The sequence below is a fragment of the Heloderma suspectum genome, chromosome 5 (assembly GCF_057233095.1).
Source record: "Heloderma suspectum isolate Gila_16-S chromosome 5, 16-S_ref, whole genome shotgun sequence".
Classification (NCBI taxonomy): Eukaryota; Metazoa; Chordata; class Lepidosauria; order Squamata; family Helodermatidae; genus Heloderma; species Heloderma suspectum.
The window spans coordinates 142,937,411-142,964,375 of NC_139462.1; the positions used below are offsets into that span (position 1 = coordinate 142,937,411).

The 26,965-nt window shown below is 45.3% G+C and overlaps 1 protein-coding gene across 1 annotated transcript in view; it reads right to left on the bottom strand.

Moving 5' to 3' along the window:
• LOC146344594 (ATP-binding cassette sub-family A member 13-like) overlaps nucleotides 1-26,965 on the bottom strand; it is a 262,433-nt gene that overhangs the window by 196,004 nt on the left and 39,464 nt on the right. The window contains exons 9-14 of the mRNA XM_084857720.1: nucleotides 26,355-26,424; nucleotides 22,655-22,789; nucleotides 19,963-20,094; nucleotides 16,592-16,778; nucleotides 8,570-8,788; nucleotides 1,840-2,036 (exon numbers count right to left, since the gene is read on the bottom strand). Of these exons, the coding sequence (XP_084713846.1) occupies nucleotides 1,840-2,036; nucleotides 8,570-8,788; nucleotides 16,592-16,778; nucleotides 19,963-20,094; nucleotides 22,655-22,789; nucleotides 26,355-26,424 (940 nt within the window). The remainder of the gene's footprint in view (nucleotides 1-1,839; nucleotides 2,037-8,569; nucleotides 8,789-16,591; nucleotides 16,779-19,962; nucleotides 20,095-22,654; nucleotides 22,790-26,354; nucleotides 26,425-26,965) is intronic.

The following is a 26,965-nucleotide window of genomic DNA, read 5'->3' on the forward strand; positions in this document are numbered from 1 at the left end:
GATTTTGAGTGCTTGGGAGAGGATATTTGGAGGTTGGAGGACTTGTGTTCATTGGTTCTGAGCAAGGCCTGGACAACTCTTGAACCATGTTTACCTGCTAATGCCTGCACATCAAGATGCTGTCAAAAGCAGAACTACTGGGGCCCATGGCAAAGTTCGCAGCCCTAAGTCTTTCCCATCAATTTATCACCGTGCCAGGAAAAGCTTCAGCAACGTAATATCTGCATGGCCAGGCTGCCATTAAAAACACAGGAGTGTGGCAAGGGAAAAGTTACAAAACCAAGCAAAGGATCCATGATCAAAGATTCTAACCTGCACAAGTATTTCACTGGGGAAGATGGGGTCATTTTGACCCATCTCTGTTTGAAATATAGTGGCATTTCCCACCCACCCTACCAAGTAAGGTGTCAGCTGCAAAGGAGGACAGCAATTCTCTATCTTTAATAGTTGTGTAGAAAGGGGAATTTCAGCCAATGCAACTCTATCAATCCTCATAACGTGCTGCACCTGCTGAAATGTTCCTCTCATCTACACAGCCATGAAAGATGCATGAGTCTTGTCCTCTTTTGCTTTCAGTCATGTTAAAAATAAAGGCCAAACCAGAAATAGCTATAGAAGCCATATTTGTTTGCTCATGTGCCTGAACCACTCCCTTAGAGTAGGGTGTGGGGAGCTATTTTAATATCATAAGGTGTGCAGGAGTAAGGAGATTAGGAGAACTGACCACACATACACACCCCGGTCCATCATCCTGAGCACTTCTCTCCCAGACTGGCTTACTTCTGTAATGTGACCCAGGCTAGGGGAGAAAGAGGTTGGGAGACAGACAGCAGGGATGTCATTTGGGGTAGGAGCAGAGAGTCCAGCCCCTCACCTGCAGGCCCATTTTGATTTTAAGATGAGAGAGAGGAAAAAAACACGGCTGCCCCCATACAGCAGTCTTGTATTTAACTAGGGATGGGTGAACTCACCGAACCTCACCCACCACGCACTGCTCGCCAGACCCCCGCTTGTCGCAGCAAGCCAGCAGGTGTCCAGCGAGCAGCCCCCTGCTCCCTCCGCAAGCCGCCATTTTGTGTTAAAATGGTGGCTTAGCCTTTTTCATAAAGCACCATAAAACAGCCATTTATGCAGCATTACAGGCGTAAATGATCCAGCTACACCTGTAATGTTGCGTGAATGGCTGCTTTACAGCTGCCATTTACATAATATCAGCCTCTATGGAAAAGGCTAAGCCACCATTTTGTGCAGAATGGCAGCTCAGTGGAGCAGCGGAGCCAGCCGTCCTTGCCCGACTTGGCGTGCACGAAGTCTGGCAAGCACGGTGGTCAACAGAGTGGTGCCTGGGGGAGGCGAGCCGGTGAGAAATCGCCGAGCTTCAAGCCCCAACTGGACACCTGTGCCATCCCTATATTTAACAACTCACTGGGAGCCATTGCAGGCTAGTCACTTTTGTGAGCTTATTTATAAGGCTCTCATAGAGATCAAAATTCAGGAACTTATGAAGCTGCCTTTATATTGAGTCAGACCATGGATCCATCTAGCCCACTATTGTCAACACTGACTGGCAGCAGCTCTCCAGGGTTTCGGGCTGGATTCTTTCCTTGCCCTACCTGGAGATTCTGGGGACTGAATCAGGGACCTTTCGCACTAGAAGTATACATTCTAACACTGAGCTATCGCCTGTCCCTTAAATGTGATGCACATGCCCTCCATCTTTTGGAGCCCTCCATGATATTTCCAGAAAGAGAGCATCACAGGACCTGAAATGTCCCCATGTCTGCCAGATGCCTAGGGCAGGAAACAAAGGCTACTGGAATAATCATATTGGTTTCATACCTGCTCTGTATTTGAACAGAATGTCCCAGATGTTGCGACGTGAACATGGGTCTACACCGCTGGTAGGCTCATCCAGGACCACAGTCTTTGAGTTTCCAATGAAAGAAATGGCAATGGAGAGCTTTCTCTTCATACCTCCCGACAGGGCTCCAATATGTTTGTACTGGTGCTGGAATAATCCCACATCCTTCAGGGCTCTTAAGGAATAATGAACACGGATCAGAAAACCTTTGGACAGCTTGCGCTGGTTGAGAGCAGCTGCAGGAATGATCTCATACAAGGCCAAAACATTCTAGGAGTGAAATTATGAGTCATGTGTGATCACAGAAAACTATGGGAGTAACTTGCTTGCGACAGAGGCTTCATCAGGACTACATCATGAGCTGGAGGGCCACAAACAATTTGTAAATGTGTGGTGCTGCAGATCGTTCTATGCTTTCCATGGAGGTCATATACAGTATATCAACCTGCAGTTGGTAGAGAGAGGTTGGGCATATTCCTGTGATAATTTCATCTGCCAGCCCTGCTGCCACTAGGAACACACAGCATTGGTATACTGACACTACTTGCACTGGGAGTTGCACGTACAGTAGGATGTTTTCCCATTCCCCATGTATAGCAGGAGCTAGGGCTTTCTGCCAGCCTACATGCCTGAGTGAGTTATATCCAAATCCACTCCCAGTCCATTTGTTTCTATGGTGCCTCGCTGCCTCCTTGCTACAGACTAACACAACAATTCTCTTGGAAGGTTTTTATAGAGTGCATAATTCCTTATCATCTTGTCTGACACATTTCATTCTGCTTCAGATAATCTTCTGACTTTAAACATGGCATTTCACCTAACATACATACAGAGGATGCGTTCTTTATTTTTGAGGTTTTAAAAAATGTTGCGTTATTCGGAAAAAGAAAGTAAATCCTGACTTGTTGGAGGAATGCTCTCTATAGATAGATAGACAGACAGACACACACACACACACACACACACACACACAAATATAAACACTGGCACTATTAGCATGGGACCTCCAGTCAGAGGGCTGGGGCCTGAATCCAGGCCCCCCGTCCCCAGCCGACTGCCAGAGCCAGGCAGCAACATCCCATTTGCGAGGGGACACACTTCAGTGGTGGGTGGCAAGCTGCCGATCCAAAGCACCTGCTGTGTTGACTGCAGTGGCAGCCATGCTGGTCACCACTTCAGTTTCCCAGAATGACTCTGGCCCTCACGTGGGGCACAGAGGCATTCTGGGAAATTGAGGTGGTGGTGACTACATGCGGCTGCAGCTGGCTTGCAGGTACTTTCAATATTAATGAAGCTCTTATCTTAAACCAAAATCAACACACAAAGCAAAATGGGTTTAAGAGAACGTGAAGTGCAGGATTAGGATGGCGCTAGCATTAAATAAATTGTAATAGAATTAGATAAAATAACAAATCTGTAATCCAAAGTGTAAAAAGCAGTTATAAAAATTTAATTATACAACAAACCATATAAAATTGTACCAAAATGAAAAATTGACAGTCCAAAAGCATATTTAACATTCCTGATTTGAAATAATCATATAGTAGGTTATACTATATGCCGGCCTTAAGGACACTGTAGATCCCTCTGTGGCCTGCTGTAATGCATTTGCTAGGTACTTCCAGGATAAGATGTCTTGCATCCGCCAGGACTTCAACTCCAATGTTATAGCAGGTGAATCTGGTGAGGTATCCAGAGCACAGCCTTGTCCTGTTCTCCTGGATGAGTTTCAGTTGGTACAGCTCAAGGACATTGACAAGGTGCTTGGACAGGTTCATGCAACCATTTCCGTACTGGATCCTTGCCCTTCTTGGCTGATATAAACTGGGAGGGAAGCAACAGCTGGCTGGGCCAGGGAGGTGATCAATGCCTCCTTGCAAGAGGGAGTGGTTCCAGGCCGCCTCAAAGAGGCGGTAGTGAGATCACTCCTAAAGAAACCTTCCCTGGACCCAAACAAATCTTAGTAATTTTAAGCCAGTGGCAAATGTTCCTTTCCTAGGCAAGGTTCTTGAGTGGGTGGTTGACAATGAGCTCCAGACACTCTTGGATGAGACCAATTATCTAGATCCATTTCAGTCATGGTTCAGGCCAGGTTTTGGCATGGAAACAGCCTTGGTTGCCCCATATGATGAGCTACGTCGGGAGAGAGACAGGGAGAGTGTGACCTTGTCAATTCTCCTTGATCTCTCAGCGGCTTTCAATACCATCAACTGTGGTATCGTTCTGGGACAATTGTCTGAGCTGGGAGTGGGAGGCATTGCACTGCAGTGGTTTCGCTCCTACTTGGATGGTTGGCTCCAGAAGGTGGTGCTAGGGGAATATTGCTCGGCCCCATAGATTCTCCAGTATGGGGTTCCAAGGGGGTCAGTTCTGTCCCCCATGCTATTTAACATCTATATGAAACCAGTGAGTGCAGTAATCTGGAGTTTTGAGGCGCATTGTCATCAGTATGCTGATGACAAACAGCTCTATTTTCCTTTTCATCTTCTTCAGGTGAGGCTGTGGATGTGCTAAATTGGTGCCTGGCTGCGACAATGGACTAAATGAGGGCTAATAAACTGCAACTCAATCCAGACAAGATGAGATGCTGTTGGTGGGTGGTTCTTCTGACCGGATGGAGGGTGCTCAACCTGTTCTGGATGGGGCTGCATCCCCCTGAAGGAGCAGGTTCATAGCTTGGGGGTTTTCCTTGAGGCTCAGATGTCCTCAGTGTCACAAAGTGCCTTCTACCAACTTCAGTTGGTAGCCCAGCTATGCCCCTATCTGGACAGGGATACCCTGGCTTCAGTTGCCTATGCTCTGGTAATCTCCCAGTTAGATTACTGCAATGCACTCTACATGGGGCTGCCTTTGAAGATGGTTCGGAAACTGCAGCTCGTGCAAAATGCAGTGGCCAGATTGATAACAGGGATCAGAAGGTCCAAACATATAAGACCAACTCTGTCTGGCCCGGTGACACTGGCTGCCTGTATGTTTCTGAGCCTGATTCAAGGTGCTGGTTTTAACTAGGGATGGCGGAGAATTTCTCCCCGAATCTTCGGGGGGCCGAGCGCCAACGCATTCGGCCCCCCGAAATCGGCGGTGAAATTCTCCGCCACCCCCCCGCCTCCCCCCCAGGATGGGACTTACCTTTGGTGAATGTCCCTCCCAGCGGCGGGTCCCGGCGGTGGTTCGTCGGCCTTTTGTCAGGGGGGGGCGGCAGCCGGTCTTCTGACTGGCTGCCGCCACCGCCATTACAAAGTGTAAAAAAAAAAAAAAAAGTGATAGGCTACGTAACGATTAAGGTAGCCTATCACGGCTAGATTTCCAAAGTCAGCCGTGATAGGCTACGTAAATCGTTACGTAGCCTATTACGGGTGACTTTGGGGAAAAAAAGCGCGTACGCAAATGGCGACGCCCTATAGGCGCCGCCATTTGCGTTCCTTATCTGGTCCCGGTAGTCTACGTAAAGATTTACGTAGACTACCGGGACCAAATAAGGAACACAAATGGCGGCGCCCATAGGGCGCCGCCATTTGCGTACACGCTTTTTTTTTTTTTTTTCAAGGTCACCCGTGATAGGCTACGTAACGATTTACGTAGCCTATCATGGCTGACTTTGGAAATCTAGCCGTGATAGGCTACGTTAATCGTTACGTAGCCTATCACGGGGTTTTGATTTTTGTTTTGTTTTTTTACACTTTGTTTCGCGGCCGGGGAGACGGGGCGCTTCTCCCCGGCCTGAATTTCAGCCGGGCGAGGCAGGAAGCCTCCCCCCCCGGCCTGAATTTCGGCTGGGCGAGGCGGGACGCCTCCCCCCCCTCGCCTGAACTTTGGGGGGAGAAGCGAAGTGCCTCCCCCCCACCGCGAAGCACCCCTGCGAAAAGGTAAGTGACTTTCGTACATCCCTAGTTTTAACCTATAAAGACTTACATGGCTTGGGACCATAATACCTGACAGAGCGCCTCTCCCAACACAAACCTACCCGTATACTACACTCAACATCTAAGGCCCTCCTCTGGCTGCCTACACCAAGGGAAGCTCGGAAGATGGCAAGAAGGGAAAGGGCCTTCTCGGTAGTGACCCCCAAACTGTGGAATGATCTCCCCAATGATGCCCACCTGGCACCAACATTGTTATCTTTTTGGCACCAGGTTAAGATCTTTTCTCCCAGGCATTCGGCAGCATATGATAAGTTTTAATCAATCCTGGAATGTCTTATGCTTATGGTTGTTGCTTTTGAGATTGTTTGTTTGAAGTTGTTTTAGATATATGTTTCTTTCTTTTCTGTATATTGTCTGTTCATGTGTTTTTATGTAAATGGTTTTTAATCTCTGTATATTGTATTTTTAATGTTATTAGTTTTTGTAAACCACCCAGAGAGCTTCAGCTATTGGGTGGTATAGAAATGTTGTTGTTGTTGTTGTTGTTGTTGTTGTTGTTATTCCAAGCATGATTTCAAAAGACCTCTACCCTCAGATTGCAAGCTGCTTATTTATAGCAAAGCCAAATTAATCGCCATCTGGTTTTGCAATAAAACAAATCTCCTCCATTTGCCAAAGTTAGTTCCTTTTAAATCTCCCTAGCTATTAGATTAGAAGAAAAAGGTCATCAGATTTTTTGCCAAGCCTGACATTTGGGCCATCTGTAATTCTAACATAATCCTAAAGAGGGGGTCTCTACCTTAAAACATCCTTTACCTATTTCTCTGGGACCTGTTCTGACTTCCTGTCTTCTGCCACAATATCTTCACTGCCTTCCTTTCCTATCATTGTCAACAGCTAATATTTTTAAAGTATCTACTAGGCACTGGGCATGAATAAAAGATGAACAAGCTTTTGCCAACAGGCTAACAACCCACATTGAAACATCAAACAAAAGGGAAGGAAAAGCGGAAGAAAAAAAAAGAGAAACCTTTACATTTGCTAGGTGAAGGTAAGGAACAGAGAGAACGAAGATATCAGAGAGACCAAGAAAAAGGAAGTAAATGAACATGGTAGAATAATATTCAAGTGGCAAATGCAGAAGAGAAAAGATATCTTTTTAATCATTTCCTAAAAGAAGACAAAGAGGCCCAGCAGATTTCCAAGGGAAGAGAACTCTATGTACAGCAGGGACAGGCAACATGATGTGGCCCTCCAGATGTGGTTGGACTGCAACTCCCATCAGCCCTAGCTAGCATAGCCAATGGTGAGGGACGGTGGGAGTTGCAGGCAAACAACATCTGGAGGGCCACGAGTGCCCATCTCTGATGCCTAGTGAGTAAGGATGGACGAAAGTCCCTTACCTGGTCCCGCAGCTTGCTTCGCGGTGGGGGGGAGGCGCTCCATTTCTCCCTCCGAAGTTCTTGGCGGGGGGGAAGGTGCCCCACCCCTCCCAGCCAAAATTCAGGCCGGGGGGGAGGCACCCCATCCCTCGCCGCCGAAATTCAGGCCGGGGGGGAGCGCTCCGTCTCCCCGGCCGCGAAATAAAAAAAGTAAATTGGAAAAAAAAAGTGATAGGCTACGTAACAATTTACATAGCCTATCACGGCTGACTTTGAAAATCTAGCCGTGATAGGCTACGTCAGAAGACCGGCCGCCGCCACCGCCGAAATGCCGCCGAAACGCCGCTGGGACCCGCCGCCGAGAGGAACATTCGACAGAGGTAAGTCCCATCCTGGGGGGGGGGGGGCGGAGAATTTCCCCAACAATTTCGGGGAGCCAAATGCGTTGGCATTTGGCCTCCCAGAGATTCGTGGAGAAATTCTCCGCCATCCCTACGTAGTGAGCAGCAACAGATAAAGAAAGAAAACAATTACTTGGGTAATAGAGAGAATGAGAAAGAGAATGGAGGGAGAGCAGCCAAGGAAGAGCTACCTGTACAGTCCAGTTCGCAGTTCTGAGAGACGGCTTCAGCAATATTGTTCAATCTGCTCCTAAACTGTAAGTCTTCCCCATCTCCCTCACACACCAAGAGCCCTGCTGGGGGCCCTGTGACATCTGGGGTTGCCAGCAGTAACTCTATGTCAGAGGATTCCCTCATTGTTGGTAACAAGAGGACACAGGATGCAGGTATTTGTCTGGGTAAATAGTCCATTTATTAGTGTCACCTGTCCATCAACAGCCACCTGGCACTCTCCTCTCTGATGCCCCTGGGCTTTTGAGCCCACTGGCCTCTCCCAAGGGCTCTGGCCATTTGAACTTCCAGGGCCAATACCCAATTTGCCTCCTGCTCACCCCTTGCCAGGGCTTCTCTGACCCTTGCCTCAGAATCTGCTCTCACTGCCCCACCCCACCCCCCACTTCCATACCTGGTCCCTCTGGCCCTCATCTCCAGGTTTGGACCATCCTGCAGTTGGCCAGTGCATCCCATAACTTTCACTTCCAGGTACTTGCAGCCATGGCCAAATCCTCTGGCACAGGAATGGGTGAACAATGCCAAGACTGGTAGAACCTCCCCACAAAGTCATATAAGCAGACTGCTTGCATCCTCACTTTGAGAAAGTGGCTGAGTCCGAGAAACCCTGGCTAAAACTAGAAGTGGGGGACCGGTGGCCCTCCAATGTTCTTGGACTACAATTCCCATCATCCCTGATCATTGGCTGTGCTGGCTGGGGCTGGTGGAGTCCAACAACATCTGGAGGCTCACTAGTTTCCCATTCCTGGCTTAATACAATGAACTGACTAGCACTGGAGGGGAAAACCTGCATTGCACTGCTTCTCTACAAGGTTTGTAGCAATCACCCACCTATTGACTTGCTGATGTAACTGCCTCTTTGTCCAGAAAGGGGCCTTCACAGACCCATAAAGAAGCAGATGTTCCTGAGCAGTCAAAGTGTCAAACAGCACGTCATATTGAGGACATACTCCCATCTCTGTCCTAATGGCAGCAAGTTCAGTCTCCATGTCCCTCCCATTGATGATAATGGTACCAGAGCTAGGAGGGTGCAGGCCTGTCAGCATTGATCTGAAATAAAGAAAAGAAATCAACAGGAAGAGCCTCATCAAAAGGTGGCACTGTGCCAGAGAGTTTGAATTAGGGATGGATGGATCTGAAATGTTGAAATCCCTCCATTTCTTGTTTTTCCAATCTTAAGTTCGGTTTGTCCTGAAGTTCGAGTTTTTTTTAAACAATTGCATGAAAATTCCTGGCATTTTTGTGCACATTTCTCCCAGTACATGTATTTTACACGCTTTTGCAAGCAGTTTTCCCTATATAATGCATATTTGAACATGATTTTCTCTTCTTTACACATTTTTGCATGCATTTTTTAATTATTGGAGAAGTCCACGGTAAAATTCAGAAGAGTGCAAATTTTGAAGGATAACCGAGTTTCAGGTAACATAGTGGTTCGAAAGTACATTAGGTACATTCACATTAAAATGTAATTGAACAAATTTCTCCCCCATCACTAGTTTGAATGTTTTGGCCAGAAAAAAACAGATGCAGTTTCTGAGTTAACAACAACAAGGTCCTCAGGCTCAGGAACAATGGACTGAAAACTACTATGATAGTTGAAGTCTGTGAAAATTTGCCTTAGTCTAAGCTTCAGTTCTTATCTACTCTAAGATCTTGGGGCAGGGTAAGCTATAAATCAAAATATATCCATTTAAAAGTAGGGTTGAGTTAAAATAGGAGTCTCTTTTTTGCAAAATATTTCATCTGGGCAAAAAACGGACGTTTATTTCCATAATCTTTAGGGGAGCACACAAACAGGGACAAAAGCGTCCACTACCGGTTAAAAGTAATGACTGCTATTTTAAAGGAGGCAACCTGTAACATGACACCCAGCACAATCCCTCCCCTTCTCTTGGTGAGTACTTTGAGAAAAGAGGAGAGATCATGATTTCACAGGAAAAGTTTGGGTTTTTTTTCCTAAGGGGGCACTGCTCTCTCAGGCAATACTCCATGCCCTGCCCCCAAAATGTCACCTTTCATTGAAAAAATAATGAACCCCATGAAAATGTAGTGAAGCCCAATTTAAATGAATTCATATTTGGTGAAAAAGAGGGGGAAAAGAGAAGAAGGACTTCACTCGGAAACTGCATGACCTAGTTTTTCAGATGACAGCTACAACTAGGGATACTGGAGGAATTCAGTCTTGTGAATTCCTATATGAAATGAACTCATCCACACCTGTTTGTCTAATGTGCAGATAAGGATGTACAAGAATTTCATATTGCCTCATTTTTTACTCAGATTTGCCCAGTTCATGCCTGCAAACACTAACCCAAATGCATGTGCATTTTGGGGGGACATGCATGCATATTCTGAAACTTGTGTTTGAAAATGTGCACATTAAAAATATATGTATGCATTTTAAAGATTTAGTCTGTGGGGCAGCGGGGGGAGAGTGCACATTTGGGTGCACACTTTCAAAAAATGTATTCCGAAATATGCACTTTTCCCATTTGAATAAAAAGAAAAACAGATTGTAATAAAAAAAACAGGAGCGAGGTGGACCGAGCTCTCAGGTGGAACTCAGAAAACCTCACTGAGCACAAACCTCATTGATCCTCTGATCCCTAGGTGCAGATCAGAACTTAGCTATCCATGGGATATTACACTTCTCTAAATGTTACTTACAACATGATCTGCAGCAGTTGACATATATCAGTATTGTGAGAGAAAATACACATTTACAAACATATTAAAATACACATTTAATTTTAAATATATATTCTGAGAGGATGTTAAGAAAGATTGTAGATTAATGAGGAAATGGAACAGAATTATGGACAAACACATGCAAAGGTAACATGCACTGAAAAAAGACAGATTGGCCCATCCCTAAGTGGTTTGCGTGCCAGCTGTCATGGTCAGTCTTCCAGTCAGCACCTTTTCAGCACGTGTAAGCAGAACCTATCAGCGGGGGAAGGTGCCTTGCTCTTCATAAGCCTGCCACTTGAAAAATACAACATGAATTGGTCATATCATTCCTTCTATTTCTGATAATCAGGTGCATGTGCCAATGCTTATGTAGCCAAAATGGCAAAGAGCCTTGAGGTTTGCAGAAAAGAAGAAAAAACGAAGGAGGTCCCCCTACAAAAAAACTCAAACCACCCAATGTGGATTGAGCGTGCTCAGTGGCCACAGAATGCTAGGTGATTGTTCAAGTAGGGAGGGGGATGGAAACCCACGTGGGAGGGGAATGAAATGGAGTGTCTCGGAAGAAGCCATGTGTGAAGAAATGCCACGTATATAACTGTTGCTGTTGTGTAATGTTTAATGTGTGTGGCCTCTGTGAGGCTACAGTGTATCTGAGTAAGCCTAAGGCCTTGTTTTGTTACCGTCAAAGGCCTGCGTAGTAGTTGCTTAGTGATGTTCTGAATGGAGAAAGAGAGACAATCACCTCGAATATTGTTAGATGGGGCCTGAAACAGGTAAATTTGGTTCTGATTGGTTGGGATTCTAGCTAGGTGGAAAACAGTGGTTGGAAAAGTACTGTTGAGGAGGTGACAGTTGCCAACTGAGTTAATCTGCGGAGAGTGAGGGAGAAAGTCTGCTGGTTGGTGTGTGGTGTTATAAAAGGACTAGGAGAAAGCTAAGGAGAAAGTGAATAGCTAAGGCTGGATTAGTAAACCCTTCTTTCTCTGTGGGATAACCATACATGGCTGGTGAAATTCAGGAGTAGGGAAAAGGTGGTTGTGTTATGCCAGGAGGCTGCCCTAAGATCTTGCCAGAAGAAGGTTATACAAGCAGGCAGTAAAAACCCAGATAAACTGTCCAAGCAGCCAGAAATACAACAGGAGGAGCGTTGGTGTCAAAGAAAGACTGAACCTGTTTGTAAGTGTATTTGCTGGGGTGATGGTTTAGAGAATTTGGCCTGAGATAAAAGAAGTCATTAGTAGCTTGTAATAGCAACAGTGTCTCTTAAGGAGTGTCAGCAAGCATTCTTTTGAAAACCCCAAAGTACATATTAGTATTCCATTAAGTACAAAATCTCTCTTCAATAAAACACCTTGTTTAAAGTTCATCTTGTCTCTTGTGCTGGTGCCTATCTCATGCCTAACCCTCTTATACCAGCTACTAGGAGGTTTTTAAGTACTCTAAGAGAATTGGTGGTAGAGAAAAAGTGTCAGCTTGTGGAACTCTGAGCTATAGGGGCGGCAAGTTCCTTAGGCCCTGAAAATAAGCATTTGCTATAAATAAGAAACCCCATGGGTGGAAATGCCCAGTGGAGCAGTTTACGCATAGGTGGTAGCAGTGCAGCGCTGGGGAGAGGAAATCCACCATAGCATGTCTGACTGGCTGGGACACTGAACAGGATCTTTCCACACTGCAATATTTTGTTGCATAGTCCACTTCTAACACTCTATTGCTGTTTATAGCATGCAGTTGCTGGATTTCTTTTTCTTTCTTTCTTTTATTGGAGCAACATTGGTTTTGCTTACTGTTCTCTTCTAGTTGTTAATGTTAATGAATTGGTGTATAATAGATGATTGCTATATTACAATAAAGCTGACTGACTTGTTTGTTATAAGAAGCAGAATATATTTATGGGTTTCTCTTCTGTAAAAACTGGCTTTTTGAGGTGACCTCATCAGGATGCATTCAGTACATGTTCAGATTGCACAAATCAATAACGTAGATTTGAATTTTGAAATTTGTTGAAGTCATGTTGGCCTGTGATCTGAATGCATACTGACTTGAGTCAGCCACAGAACAGGGATGCACACAAGTCTCTAACACAGGGATGTCGAACCTGCTCCAGCCCGAGGGCCAAATTCAACTCCAGAGAAGATCTCAGGGGCCGCATTCCAGTGGTGGGTGGGGCCAAAGACAAAGTGGGCAAGGCCAAAGGTACCAGTATATTTTAGCTTAAAGCTGTTACTGCCAGTAACTAAGCCTTAGGAGAGGCAGTTCAACCTTTTAGTGCAAAATCTGGGAAACCATCAAATGATCAGCAGTCAGGGAAAAGGAGAAGGGGGATGGCCATCGGGAACCCCAGAGGGCTGGACTGGGACCTCAAGTGGGCCAAATTTGGCCCATGGGCCTTAGGTTCAGAACCCCTGCTCCAGCAGAAGATGACTACCAGAGGTTACCTTGTTGCTGTAGAATAAAACACTTGTGCAAGTCTTCCCTAAATGTCTATATTATATAGACTCCATATGGTAGAAGTGGAGAACAGACTAATTACATTAGGTGGGATCCAAAGAACAGCACAACTAGTTCTGCATGCCCAAGGGGAGCTGGGGCTTACATTTCACCAGCCCCCCATGCTGCATTTGAAACTAAGGGGACTTTCAAAAGCAGTTTGTGATCTTCATTGGGGATATGATGTGCAAAGGAAGAGTCAAAACTCCCGCTGAATATGGCCAAGCTTTTTGACATGCCTAAAGTAGCTCTTTGGAACCTGCCCATTGTAATAATTAGTACTATGGTATAAACGTTGTCCTAATACCTAGATTTTCAAACTGTGAGGCGAGCCACTTTGGGCGGGGGGGGCATGAAATGTGTGTGTGCCTTTGTGTGTGGAAATTCCTTGGTGAAAGGAGAAGCTACGGCATACGCTAGCCTTCCCTCTGCTAGCCTGAGCTTAGCTACCTCAGACTGGGTTTACACAAGATGCTAACCCACACTCAGAGGTTGAGTGTGGGTTGTTGTTGAACCGTGGATTATTTGTTGAACTGTGGGTTAGCGTGTTGTCTGAACCCAGGACATTTTCCGCAGGGCGGCTTGTTAACCATTCCATGCGACTTGTTATTCTTGAACAAGCCACAACCAACACCATGGTTTGTTGTTGGGTTTTCAGGGTGGTTAACTAGCCACACTGCATGGTTAACAAGCCACCCTGTGGAAATTGTCCTGGGTTCAGACAAAACGCTAACCCATGGTTCAACAAACAACCCACACTCAACCACTGAGCATGGGTTAGTCGTGTTGTGTGAGCCTGGCCATTGTCTTTTCCTATGAAGAGGCAATAAAGCCCGGGCATCAGATATCTGGGACACAGATTTGCAGAGAATCACATTTGCAGAGAAAGCAAGAATCCAGCAACAGTCAGAGTCTTCCTCCTTCAAAGGCAGCAGTAGGCAATACTTGACTAGATGTAAGAATTCCATGCAAGTATGCATGAAACAGGTAGCATGGGAGTTTTGGGGGCCCTGAAGTTAGAATCGATTTCAGGGGGCAGAGTTCTAAAAGTCTGAGAAACACTGACCTACACTATTTTTTTTCTTAATACATTTCTAGTATACTTTCTCCAAGAAAAGACCCAGTTTCCTAGGTCAAAGAAAAGTATTTCACAAAAAATAAAACAAAATATTTCATTGGCCAGCCACTGTTTCTTCTCTCTGAAGTGCCTTCACACTTTAGGGTTAGATCAGTGGTGTCATTCCCATTAGGCAGCTACATTCCTGAAGCCAGAAGTACTGTTAATCAAGCAGCATAAATCTAGTATCCAGCTCATTCTTAATAGTAATTTATGCACCTTGGGAGAAACAGAGTCAAGGGTGGAAGAGAAAAGAATGTTTTAATATTTCATCAACACAAAAATCAGAAAAGTTATTAACTTTTTAATGAAACTACCTTAAAAATGTGTCTGAGAGGGATTTTCATTTTTTCCATAGCTGCTCACTGTTCCCATCATCATACCCCTGAGGTGCAAAACTAAGTTACTCGCTCAGCGTAGCTGTACACAAGGAAGCTAGAAAAAGAGGTTTCCAAGAAAGGTGGGTTTCTTTGCATATTCATATGATATCTATCCTGCCAAAAATTGCCATGAGTCACATTCCTTCAAATATGGCTTGACTCATACAGTGGTTAGTAAGTGATAAGTTTATCACCTCCCAGCTTGCCTTCTATTTTTATGTATTTGTTGTATGTGATTTTTTTTTTAAGAGATCGCTCTTGCAAAGATGTAATAACTATCAGATGAGGATAAAAGGGAGTGGAGGAAGACCATGTAAGCCACCTTGGGTTCCTGGCAAGAGGAAAAAAGGCAGGATATAAATGTAATCCTCATCATCAGCTTTCAGTTTCAGCCTACCCTAGTACAAAGGGTTGATGAGAGGATAAAATGACATAACCTCCATGCATGCTTCCCTAAGGACCTTTGGAGAAAGTGTGAGATACCAATGTGTTACATAAAAAGATGAGGACCCTTGTTTGCCAACACACAAGTCACACCTAGGCCCCATCTATATGGCACCGCTTTGACCCCCGCCCCATCGCAACTGCGCAGCAATACGCCTTCGAATCAGCATGCCCTGCAATACACTTGCCATGTACTGCACGCTTCCCTAGCAGAATCGCAGTGCCCCCTTTTTTTGCTATGAAACTTAAATGCGCAGCTGTGCAGTCCCGTGCATGTGGGGGTGCAAGACTTCAGTGGCTGTTTTGTATTTGAGTGGCTCTGCTGTGTCTTTCCGTTAGGGATGTACGAATCCCTTACCTGGTTCCGGTAGGGGCATCCGCTGGGGAGGGAGGTGATCCATTCTTCCCCCCCAGAATCCTCGTCGGGAGGGGGGGAGGCAATCCAGTCCTCCCCCCCAGAATCCTGCCCAGCCGGCTCCGCTCCGCGGCCATGCTGCAGAGCCGCTGGCCAGGCCAATCCGCAGCAGGGCCTCCAGCCCTCCTGCGTAGGGGGTGCCATTTGCGTCCCTACAATAGCCCGTGATAGCAGCCTAATATTTACGTAGCCTATCATGGCTAAAGTGATATGTAAAATACATAAAATATTTATGTAGCCTATCACAGCTAAAGCAGGGACACAAATGGCGGCCGCAACACCATTTGTGCCCCTGCTCTTTGCCGTGATAGGCTACATAAGTATTTACGTAGCCTATCACGGTAAAGGCAGCCACGCAAATGCTTATGTAGCCTATCATGGCAAAGAGCAGGGGCGCAAATGGTGTAGCGTAGCGGCCGCAAGCACGGAAATGGCGGTCACTACGACAGCCGCCATTTGCGACCACAGCAGCCCAGCAGCGGCCGGCCAGGAGACCAGCCAGAGCCGCCGCCGCCGCATCTGCCCCAGGTAAGCTCCGTCTCAGGGGGATTCCGCGGGGTAGCGGAGGGCGGGAGGCTGTTCTGCCACGGATTCCAGGGGGGCAGATTCTAAAGAATCCAGCCTCACTAGAGTCCGTGGCGGAATTCTCTGACATCCCTACTTTCCATCCCTTTTTGGGTAAAAAGTGGGTGTTTTGTGCTCCTTCATTACCACAGCATCAGTTTGTCAGTTCCCCCAGCCCGAGACTCTCGCGATGGTTCGCACTCACAAGAGTGAGCGCTATGTGCCTAGCCATCACTCCGACATGGTGGCTGGAGTGATGTTGGTCCTCCCCCAAGACCGCGCCCCCCCCCCGGCCTTTAGGTACTGAGTCCAAAAGCAACCGTTGCAAAGATACAAAGCTGAAAAAATGTGCGAAAATGTGATTAAATAGATGAAAACGCCCATCTGTGCCTCTGTAACTGCGCAGCTGCAAAAAGATGGGCAAGTAAAGGGGCATCACAGAGTGATGTAAGCACTACGCATGCCTATAACACACCCACCACAAAATGCGAAGTCAGCTTGGGGCAGGGACAGATGGCTCACAAGTGCGAAGAAACCTATAGCAAACGAAAAACATCTCAGCAAAACAACTCCTTGGAACTCCGCATTTTCCAGAAGAAAACCATGGATGGCTGTGAAGTCGTGACTATGTCATCTATCACAAGGGACCTCGACTCACACACCCCCCCTGAGTAAAAGCCAGGTGTAGATGGGGCCCTAGAAAGCTAAACTGTGAAGCTAGCATCCTGCTCTAAAACAATGAACAAACATACATGACTGTTGTCTTTCCAGCTCCGTTTGGGCCCAGGAGAGCTGTGATCTGATCTTTGTAGAAAACAAGGCTGAGATCTTTAACTGCAATCTTGTTTTTCTCACTGTATTCCTTGGTTAGCGATATCAGCATAACACCAACTGATCTTTCCTCTTTGCTACACCTTTTCTGCTCCTTTGAAAGGGAACCTGAAACAACAAAAATATAAGGATTTGGTCAGAAACAAGAACAGAGGGTAAAATGTCTTAAGAACATAAGAAGCATCCTATGCATGTTTAGAATGAGAAAAGGCCTACAACTCTACAACATGCATAAGACTGCACCTTTAAAGAGACAGGGACCATCGCTGAGCAACAACCTTGCAGTGCTAGGTTAGATCTATTGAGACAAGTTAGGGGCTTTAAAAAAATGCTTTTCTTCCCTCCTTTTGTTTTGGAGCATTTAGGAAAGCCTGACATTCCCTTCCCCTTTGTCTCTATCGTCCTTCCTCTTCTGATTTTCTTACAGATAATTAAGGCTGCAATCAATCTGATGCACACTTACCTGGAAGAAAATCCCACTGAATTCAATGGGGCTTACTTCTGATTAGGCATGAAAAGGATCATATTGTAAATTCCTATCAGCTGCTAATAGAAATTGCACCAGTTTTTCTATTGTATCATACAAACTGGTGTGAAAACGGGGACTTCTGATCCTGCTGTCACTGAAATGGTCAAGGACATTATTTCCTCTTGCCAAAGGAGGCATTTATTCATTTCATTTATAATATTTATAAATCGTACCCTCTGCCCAAAGGCATTCAAGGCACTGTGGCAAACTTTAGAGCTTGGAGGAGTTATACTTCAGCCAATAAATCAAAGCTGAAGGAAGAGGATGAACAAATTGTTTCTGGAAGTGATATTCTTCAGAATCAGAGTTTGAATCCATCAGCAAAGATGTCATTTAACTCGTGGATTTTTACATGCAGGCAGTAGATCTCCGGAGGCTTTTGAAGTTTGCTTTGGACAGGTACAGCAATAACAACATAAAAGGCTCCTGGATGGATGGCTTGCACCCCTGACCTCTTCTATAAATGAGTAAGCCATTTTAAGGGAAATTGAGTTTCATCTTATTACAGGGGACTCATATCGCACAAGAGTGGCGGTGGGCAGCATGTGTTCCTTTGTCCACAGACATTTAATGAAAAAATATATAGGAAAGCTGTGTTATCCTGGAGAAGGGGGAATCTAATTCTAAGAAGAGAAGCATAAAGAGAGCAAGTAAGCGTCCAAGTACAAGCACAGAACCAAGAACAATTGGAAAAAATAGGTATGTGAAGTGGCAGCACAGGAAAAAATGATGAAAGAAGTATTATTAGAAGTGAGAGCAGGAAAAAGAATCAGAATAGATAAGCGTTTAAACAACAAAGAGAAAGAAGAAATTTCAGCGCATAGCCATTTTTTTAAAAAGGCACACTGAATACAGGTCAAGTTGCCAACAGTCCAGGAAAAACTGCCCTGCTTTTTGCTTTGTTTTCTTGAACTCTGGACAGATTTCTGTACTTTCTGTTCATCTAAAATCTAGTGCTGCATGTCATCCACATACTGGTGACACTGAAGCCCAAACCTCCAGGTGATTTCCCCCAGCAGTTTCATGCAGAGGATAAATAGCATGCAGGACAGGATGGAGCCAGGTGGTAACCTACAAACCAAAGGACATAGGGTACAGGAAAAGTTCCCAGGCACCAATGTCTGAGACCATCCAGCCCCACCTTGCCCCCTAAACCCAACCCAGCCAGGTGACATTGACTATGGTCAATATCCAAAGCCATTGAGAGGCCCAGAGCCCAATCTACACGGCCGATTTAGTGCAGAGCGAGAGCACATCAGGGTCAGTCGCAACAGATGATACTGTCACCAATCTGCAGCAACCCTGCAGCTTCCCTCTGCAAAAGGCGCATTTCAGAAAGTCCTTTTGTGCATCTTTTTCCGTTAAACACGGCTCACACACAGTTCCACTGCAGTGTGCCCCGGTCACCCCCACATTAAATCCTGGGCATGACGCTGTGACCTGGTAGTGAGTGACACGGCCAAGGAGTGGGGCCATCCCTCCCCACCCCCATTCCCTCTTTTTCCACATTCACAGTAGGGTGCTTTGGGACACAGGGTTTCTTTCCCACTTAGCACTACTTTGCACTGCTTCATCTAGGAATGGACAGCTGCCTGCCCCCTGGGTTAGGTTCTCCGGGCACCCACCCAGCCCCTGTCCCCACTCACACGCCTCTAGACCCATGCTCCAGCCCCACGCCCACTTGCCGAGCCGCCCGCACTTACCAGGCTCCATCCTCCTCCGCCACGATCGCCATGTTGTGAAAAAATATGGCGGTCACAAAAGTGCGCACATAGACTTATACACAACATGTGAATCACCCATATACGCAAGATTAAAGGCATAAATGGGCTATTTGTGTGTACATGGGGACTGACTAGAAAGGGGTTAAACTTTTCTGGGCAGCAAATGCAGAACGGAGTGAAGCACCAGCTACAATTCCCCCCCCCCCCCCGCCCATCCCATTATAAAGTGCTGAAAGGATGAGGAAGCAGCTGAAAGGGGTAGCATGTATCCACAGTACTTTTGCAACTTTGGAAGTCTGCTCTTCTCCTCCCCCCACCCAAGCAAGTTACACTTTTCTCATTTGTGTGTACATGGGGACTGAGTGGAAAGTGCTTAAATCTTTTCTGGACAGCAACTGCAAAGCGGAGCAATCTCCCAATCCCATTGTAAAGCGGAGGCAGCTACAACCGAAGTGGCTGATGGGGGAGAAGGAGGCAGGGGAGACTCCTACCACCTTGTCATTGTTGACATCACACCCACACAGAGCAGATCTTACACAATGGCAGAAGTACATGGGCAGGCAGTCGCAGTATCATTCCGGGAAAATACCGCATTTTCCCCATTCAGAGAAAACACGGGAAGAGCAGGCAGAAGGCACAGGATGAACATTGGAGGAGAACAACAGCGTGTAAAGCACCTGGAAAATGCCATGCTTGAAGAATGACAATTGCACTAAAAAAAAAAAAAAAAACCTTGTGTAGAGGAGCCCCAAGTCTGTACATCTCTGAAACACAAGTCACTAATGAAGTCTCCTTCTGGAACAACTTTGCCTCAGGAAGCAACAGAACCAGACCGAAATAATCAGATTCTGCTTGAGCTCTAGGCTTCATCCAACTCTGATGCACATCCCAAACACATAATATTGTGGAAGTTAAGTCCCACCTTTAAAAAAAAGTTATAACTGCAGAAGTAGCCACAGAGGGAGAGGGGAAGGACTGTTAAAACAGTAAAGCACAAGCAAAAGAAAACAAAATTATAAAAACCATGTACTTTACACACCCTGGAAGTTTTCATTGAAGAAAAACGTAGTAGGATTTAGATAAGATCGCTTTTTGCTTCTAATACCAAACACATCCTTCCAGTAAGAGGGTGAAAAGGGGAAGTACCATGAGCGTCTTAATCCAACCTTCCCTAGAAATTAAATACAAGAATGAAATCAAATATCTGTGTTTATATTTTAAGATCAATATAAAGTACAGATAACATTTATAACTGTATGCAGCTTCTCTCATTAAGAGGTTCTATTCTATTATCTGTGGCTTAAATCACAATAAAGTTTTCTTATCACACTACACGTGTTAATTCAAGAGTGGGCAAGTTGTGGCCCTTCAGATGTTGTTGGACTGCTACTCCCATCAGTCCTAGCTGGCATAGCTAATGGTGAGGACTGATGGGAGTTGCAACCCAAGAACATCTTGAGGGCCACATGTTGTCCACCCCGTGTTGATTAGTTTACTAATTCTAGGATGTCTATGGCCAGACCTACACCTTGTGTCATATAGTTTTGATCCCAGCATGGTAACACTATATCCCTCTTGTGCATTTATATCTTGTAGAATACACAATGACATTCGTTGCAGTGTATTGGATAATGTGGAATAAAAAGCAGGAAATAACACTACAAAAGCAGTATATTGAATGTGTAATGTGCCCTAAGAGTTATCAGTACACTTCAATATTGCTATAAAGTGGTAGTGTAGATCTAGCTTATGTTTTCAGCAACAACTGCCTCTGTGAATGTTAATAATGTAATTATCAATGTCTATACTTTCTGCATTTCACTTCTCTCTGATCTCATGGTTTACAACTTCACCCCCAAATAGGGATGTTGGATGAATCCATTGGGGGGGGGGGTGAAGCTCACCAAGCGTTCATCAGCTTGGCCCCACAGACTTCGGCTCGCTTACCTGCAATCTGGCCTACCTTGATCCACATCGACTGGGACCAGCTTGTAGATTTTCCAGTGTTTTTTTTTTCTTAAATAGACATTTGCACAAATTGCAGCTACAGTTTGTACAAATGCCTATTTAAGAAAAAAAATGCCGCCCCTACCCCCTGTTCCTGGATTTGGGAAAACTCCACATCTCAGGCAGCAGGTATCTGTCAGGTCCAAAAAGGGCCAGATCTGGAAACAACGGACATACCTACCCCACAACCATGTGTGGCTATATATTTATAACTCAATATAACAGTTCTGTTTCTTCCACCACCCCCTACATTTTCTACCATCTAGCGTGGTGAAGAATTCTGGAGAGCATGAAAGCTTGCACATTTATGTAGAAATGTTGGTCATTCCTAATAAAGGTATTGCCCATGGACCAGCATGGCAATTTTGGTTTTTTATAACAACTCATGCATCTGATGAAGTGGACTGCAGCCCACAAAAGCTTATACCATAATAAATTTGTTATTATTTGAAGTACCACAAGACTCTTAGGACACAATCCTATGCAGGTTTAGACAGAAAAAAGTCCTACAAATCCTGACATAGCTGGTTGGGGAATGCTGGGAGTTGTAGGACTTTTTTTCTGTCTAAACCTGCATAGGATTGCACCCTTAGTTATTGCTTATTAAAATGGGGCAAAATAGATTGGGGAAGGGACATTTAAAAAGCCTTTAAAAGTGGGACATCCTTAATGGATGGTTTCTATACACACAGATTTCCTTTGCTCAGTTGGGGCAAGAATCTAAGGAGAGAGAGACTTTGCAAAACAGCAGTAGATTACTACTTCAATATTATGAAAGGGATCTGACTGAAAGGAGACCCATTTCACTGCAAACTCTTGTATAAATTATATAGCAGGGGTGCAGAACCTCAGACCTGTGAGCCAAATCCAACCCAAAGCCAAAAACGAAACAGCTGCACCAAGTGAATTCCCAACACTTTTCAACACTTGGTCTTTATCAAGGGAAAAACTCTTGGAGATTCTTTTGGATGATTCCCTCTGCCTTGCTTCTTCCAAAGTCTTTTTTTCCCCTTTTTTTACTAATAGGTTTCCAGCCTTACAGCTGTTTCTTCTGGTCCCTATTGGCACTGTTGCTTGCCAAATCCAACCTACTTGGGGTCCTAATCTGACCCACCCGTTTTCCCCAGATGGCCACACCCCTTTCCTCAGATCCCACCCCTTTTGAAATGACCACCTATTATTTGGCAGTTTCCTGGTTTTGCACATTTTTTAAACCATCCTAAAATGTTGAAATGCATCTCCTAAGGTTCAGGTAATGGCAGTAAGAGCTTTAAACTACAACATACTGGTATTACTTTGTAATTTGGTCCCTACCCCTTTACCTTTGGCCCTGCCCCATTTTGCCTTTAACCCCACCCACCACTAGTATGCAGCCCCTGAGAGGTTCTATGAAATTAAATTTGGCCCTCAGGATGAAAGAGGTTCAAGACCCCTGTTACACAGCATATTGTAGGCCTCCACTGAGCATCTTTTCAGCATGGCATAGCAAGCAAAGGCAGAATATCCTAACATTAATACAGCAGAGCACTTGAGATGGAAGAAGTCCTGCCAACTGAGGTGATGGTTCTTGTTAAGCTTATCGAGGATTTAATTATTCCACTAACACCACCTTAAATAAATGATTGAGAAATGGAGAGAAAACCTGACTAGCTAGAAGCTATTAAATATTAAGGAAGAAGTGGAAGGATGAAGCAGAAGGGGGCATGTTGACTCACTGGTCTTACCAGGAATTATATTGCTGAAATACCATCCAGCTATAAAATAAAGGATGGAGTCAAAAAGAATCATCCAACATGCCCATCCAAAAGTCATAGATGCTCCTTGTGCCAAGGGCTGGTATATGTTGCTCCAATGAATCCCTGCCAACGAGAAATGGTAAATCTGTACAAGGCAGGTTGCTCATAAAGATCTCAACACCAAGCTTTAATGCTGCCAGGTAGAAGACTGAGAAAATAAGGTGTGCCTAGCTCCCGACAAAGTAACTGCCAGCAAATTGCACCCTTAAATGCTAGAGTCCCATTGCTTACAATAGGACTTAGGCACCCTGAAAGCCCCCTTTGCCCGAGTGCATGGGTGTTACTGTCCTGTGGTGCAATCCGATGCGTAGGGCTGATTTCATGGGATTCAGTCCTTTCTGTGTGATCAGCATTCACCCTTCCAGCGCCAATCAGGTGGGGAAGGCCCATGCATTCAGCATCTTCTACCTGTCCGCACTATTCCCAACATATGGCAGCTGTGTGGGGTTGCTCCATGGTGAAGCAGCTCAGCCTGATGATCAGATCCCACCTAGCCCCTGCTGTCTTTTGGAGGAACTTGGTTTCTCACCCAGGCTCTCCATTTCCTACCAAATGTGTGGCAGAGATAAGAATGTCTCAGCAGATATGCAGATGCCTCTAGAGCGTTGCAGGCTGTGGCATCATACACCCCATGCTCAAGGTTCCCAAACAGCAAGGGCTAGTGATGCACCAGGATGCAACAGAACATGCCAGACCCACCAACGGATTCTGGTAAGCCCTGGTTCTGTACATCTTCAAGATGAATAAAAAGTAAAGCTGTGTACAAATGGCCTCTCAGAATTCTCCATCCTGTTTGTGGGCAGAGAAATCGGGGGGACAATTTCACTGAATTTCTCGGGGAGGGGGAGAAATTCTCAAACAGTTTCTCACAGTTAGGGATCACCCTTGGCAGGGGGTGTAGCACAGCTTCTTTCTTTTTTCATAAGGGCTTTTGGTGCTGTCACTTTTAGTGGAAACAGCATCAACTGTGTTGGCAGCCTGGCCCCCATTTTGCATCCACAATCATGCAGGTGTAGGGAGGGTGGGCAGTGTTATGTCTAGCCCCAGGGAAGAGGTGGAACAGGTGCCAAAATCTGCCCTCCAATTTCCTGAAAGTTTTCTTCCCCCCATAAAAATGCTTCTAATTTCTGCCTCATTCTCATGGCACGTTCTAATTTATTTTGAATTATTATTATTATTATTATTATTATTATTATTATTTACATTTCTATACCACCCCATAGCCAAAGCTCTTTTTAGTGGTGTTGTTGAGCTTAACTAATCACTGCAAGGTGGCCAAAGGTGCTGTGTGTGTTTTAGCTTTCTATTATACATTGAGAGCCAGTGTGGTGTAGTGGTGAGAGTGTTGGACTGGGAGCTGGGAGACCCAGGTTCTAGTCCCCACTCAGCCATGGAAGCTCACTGGGTGACTTTGGGCCAGTCACAGACTCTCAGCCCAACCTACCTCACAGGGTGGTTGTTGTGAGGATAAGATGGAGAGGAGGAGGAGGAGAATGTAAGCTGCCTTGGTTTCCTTCCAAGAGGAAAAAAGGCGGGATATAAATGCAAAAGATAAATGTCTCTCCATTGCTCTGCAGCCTCCCAGGTGCCTGCACTTCCAGGTCTCAAAAAAGCCCTATGGGAGGAATTACCTCATGACGTCTTCCCCTGGGCTTTAACTGAAGTGCGGGAAGCCAAGGAGGCTACAAGCTCCAGAGATGACTGCATAAGGAAAGACAGGACACTCACACACACTCCTTGGCCATCTCATAAGTAAGGTAAACACAAGAACCCTGAACGCAACCCATGAGCATTTCTCCTCATTTTTCTTCTCCTTTGAATTGCTTTTTGAAAGGAATTTCTTCCCTATCAAATCGAATGAGAACGGTCAAAAAAATGTGGGAGACATTTTTGACACAGAACTAATAAAAAGCCACATCCACCCTGTGGGGTGAATAAGGATGAGGGAATATGGTCCAGGGGCATCTTGCAGTGTGAATGCAGAACTACAGGTGTGACCATAACTCGCATTTCCTGGCTCAAAAAAGAAGAGTCTCAAGGGCTCAACATGCTTACCTCAAATATGAGGTGAGTATTATGACCAGCAGAGTCTGGTGGCTCCCATGTCAGTGGGGCGGTGCATCCACTCTGGGTTTCAGTCAGAACCAGTCATAACTCTAAAGGAGCTATCCAAGGTGCTTTGCAGAGAGAGAGAGAGAGAGAGAGAGAGAGAGAGAGAGAGAGAGGGAGCCCATGCTTTTCACCATGGATAGCTCCTTCGAGTTCCGATTGGTTCTGACTGAAACCCACAGAAATTAGGGCCACCAGCCTCCACTGATTATGACCCTCCAAATCAGCTTGCATATTAGCCCAAGCTGAAGATGAATTTCTCTCCTTCCCCCCTCCTACCCAGCCAGCTTCCAAGCTCCTGACCTCCCACTCATGCATCTGCCTGTGGATGCTCCTGGTGCCTCAGCAGCAGCAGCAATTGGGAGGGAGGCGAAGAAGGGCATTTCTCGCACCTCTCTCCTCCATCACCTGCTAAGGCCATGGGAAAAATAGTTTCACCATTGTCTATTGACCTCACAATAGCCCTTTGGAAAACTACGTTTCCCAGGGTCGATTTGCAATGGGCACATTGCAAAGCAGCGCACCAAGCATTGGAGGAGGGAAAGACCTCCCTTTTGCCATCACTGATGGAATCGCAGCAGAAACAATATAAGGGGAGCTCAGGCACATCCTGGCTTATTAAGCCAGGATATGATTCTCTGAACATGGCCACTAAGTTAAACACGGTATGGATGTACATTTATGACACAATGATCCATTTGCAGAGCTCAACCCACACGTCTGTTTTCAGAGGGAGAAGCAAAATGTCATTGACATCAACATCGGTGTGCACATTCAGCTCAGGAAAACATTCTAAAATTCCAAGTACAAGTCCCAACCCAAGCTCTGTATCTGTTTTCAGTGGGGTCAGAAAAGTTGTAGAAAACAACACAATGTGATCCCCCCAGCCCCTTTGAAGACGGAAACATTGGAATGAAACTACATTCAGAACAACCACTGCCTCAACGCTTGTATCCATTCTTTTAAAGTGGGAGGGGGCAGGAGTTTAAAATATAAAGTAATGTGGCATCTTGGCCTCTCAAATCACTGTGTGTTGCTGATGTCAACCCAACAGGTGGTATCCAGTACTGCCTCTGTACTCCCACTGTTTCTGTCTAGGACCCAAGGCTAGTGCTTCCTAAAGCAACCCCTTCTACAAGCTCTGCTCACCTGCTCCATTCTGGAAAGAAGCGTTTCGGCTTGTCTCTGTTTGTTTCAGGAACCAGTAGCCTCCTGTTGTTCTAGCCCATGGGCAGTGTTGAATACTGCCTAGAGTAGTTTATACTGTTGGTGCCCCAAGGAATGCTCTGAATGCACAGAATAAGGTTCAATTGCTAAAGCTAGAAGAGTCTGATGCTGAGCACTGCCTACATTTAAAAAACCCACACACCTAGAAATCATATCTAAGCTGCTCCAAGCTCCCTGAAAACTAAGAGCAGAGTATAAATAGAACAAATAAACAAATATCATTCACACCTATTCGGCATCCAAAACAGACTCAGCTGTGCCCAGACAGTGCTTTTGTTACAAATGATCTTACCTATTTCTTGCCCTTCAAATAATGTAAGGAAAAACACGCCGTGCCCAAAGGCAGTTGTAGAAAGAAAGCACTGCAGGGAAGGAAAACGAATGGGAGTTTTAATTAAAGCCATGTTAAAAACAAAGAATGGTTGTGCTTTCACATGGGAAAAACATCAACCTAACATTGCAACTGTGCATTAATATGACCCAATCATGACTACCTTTTTTTTTTTTGGAACCTGCAAAAAAAAAATTTTTTTTACTCTTTCTTACAGAAATATTCCTGCCAGAATGATTGTAGGGGTGGATCAATCAATTCCTGAAAAAGTGTTAGCCTTATTGAGAAAAATATAAACCTATCACACTTTATGGCTATATAATGCATAATACTAGAGAAGTCTATAAGGTAACTTATTTTCTCACAAGGCATAAGGGACACACGAATACTCTGAACTGGGCGAAGTATGCCAGCGCTAAGCAACTTTTCATTATTTCACAAGAAAATTGAAAAGGGGCCAGTGCTTTATCAAAAAAGGGCAAAATATAAAAGTATAGAATGTGGAAGAATTCCACAGGGATCAAATATGTTAAGAACTGGGGGCAGAGGGACCACTGGAGAGGATGGAGGGA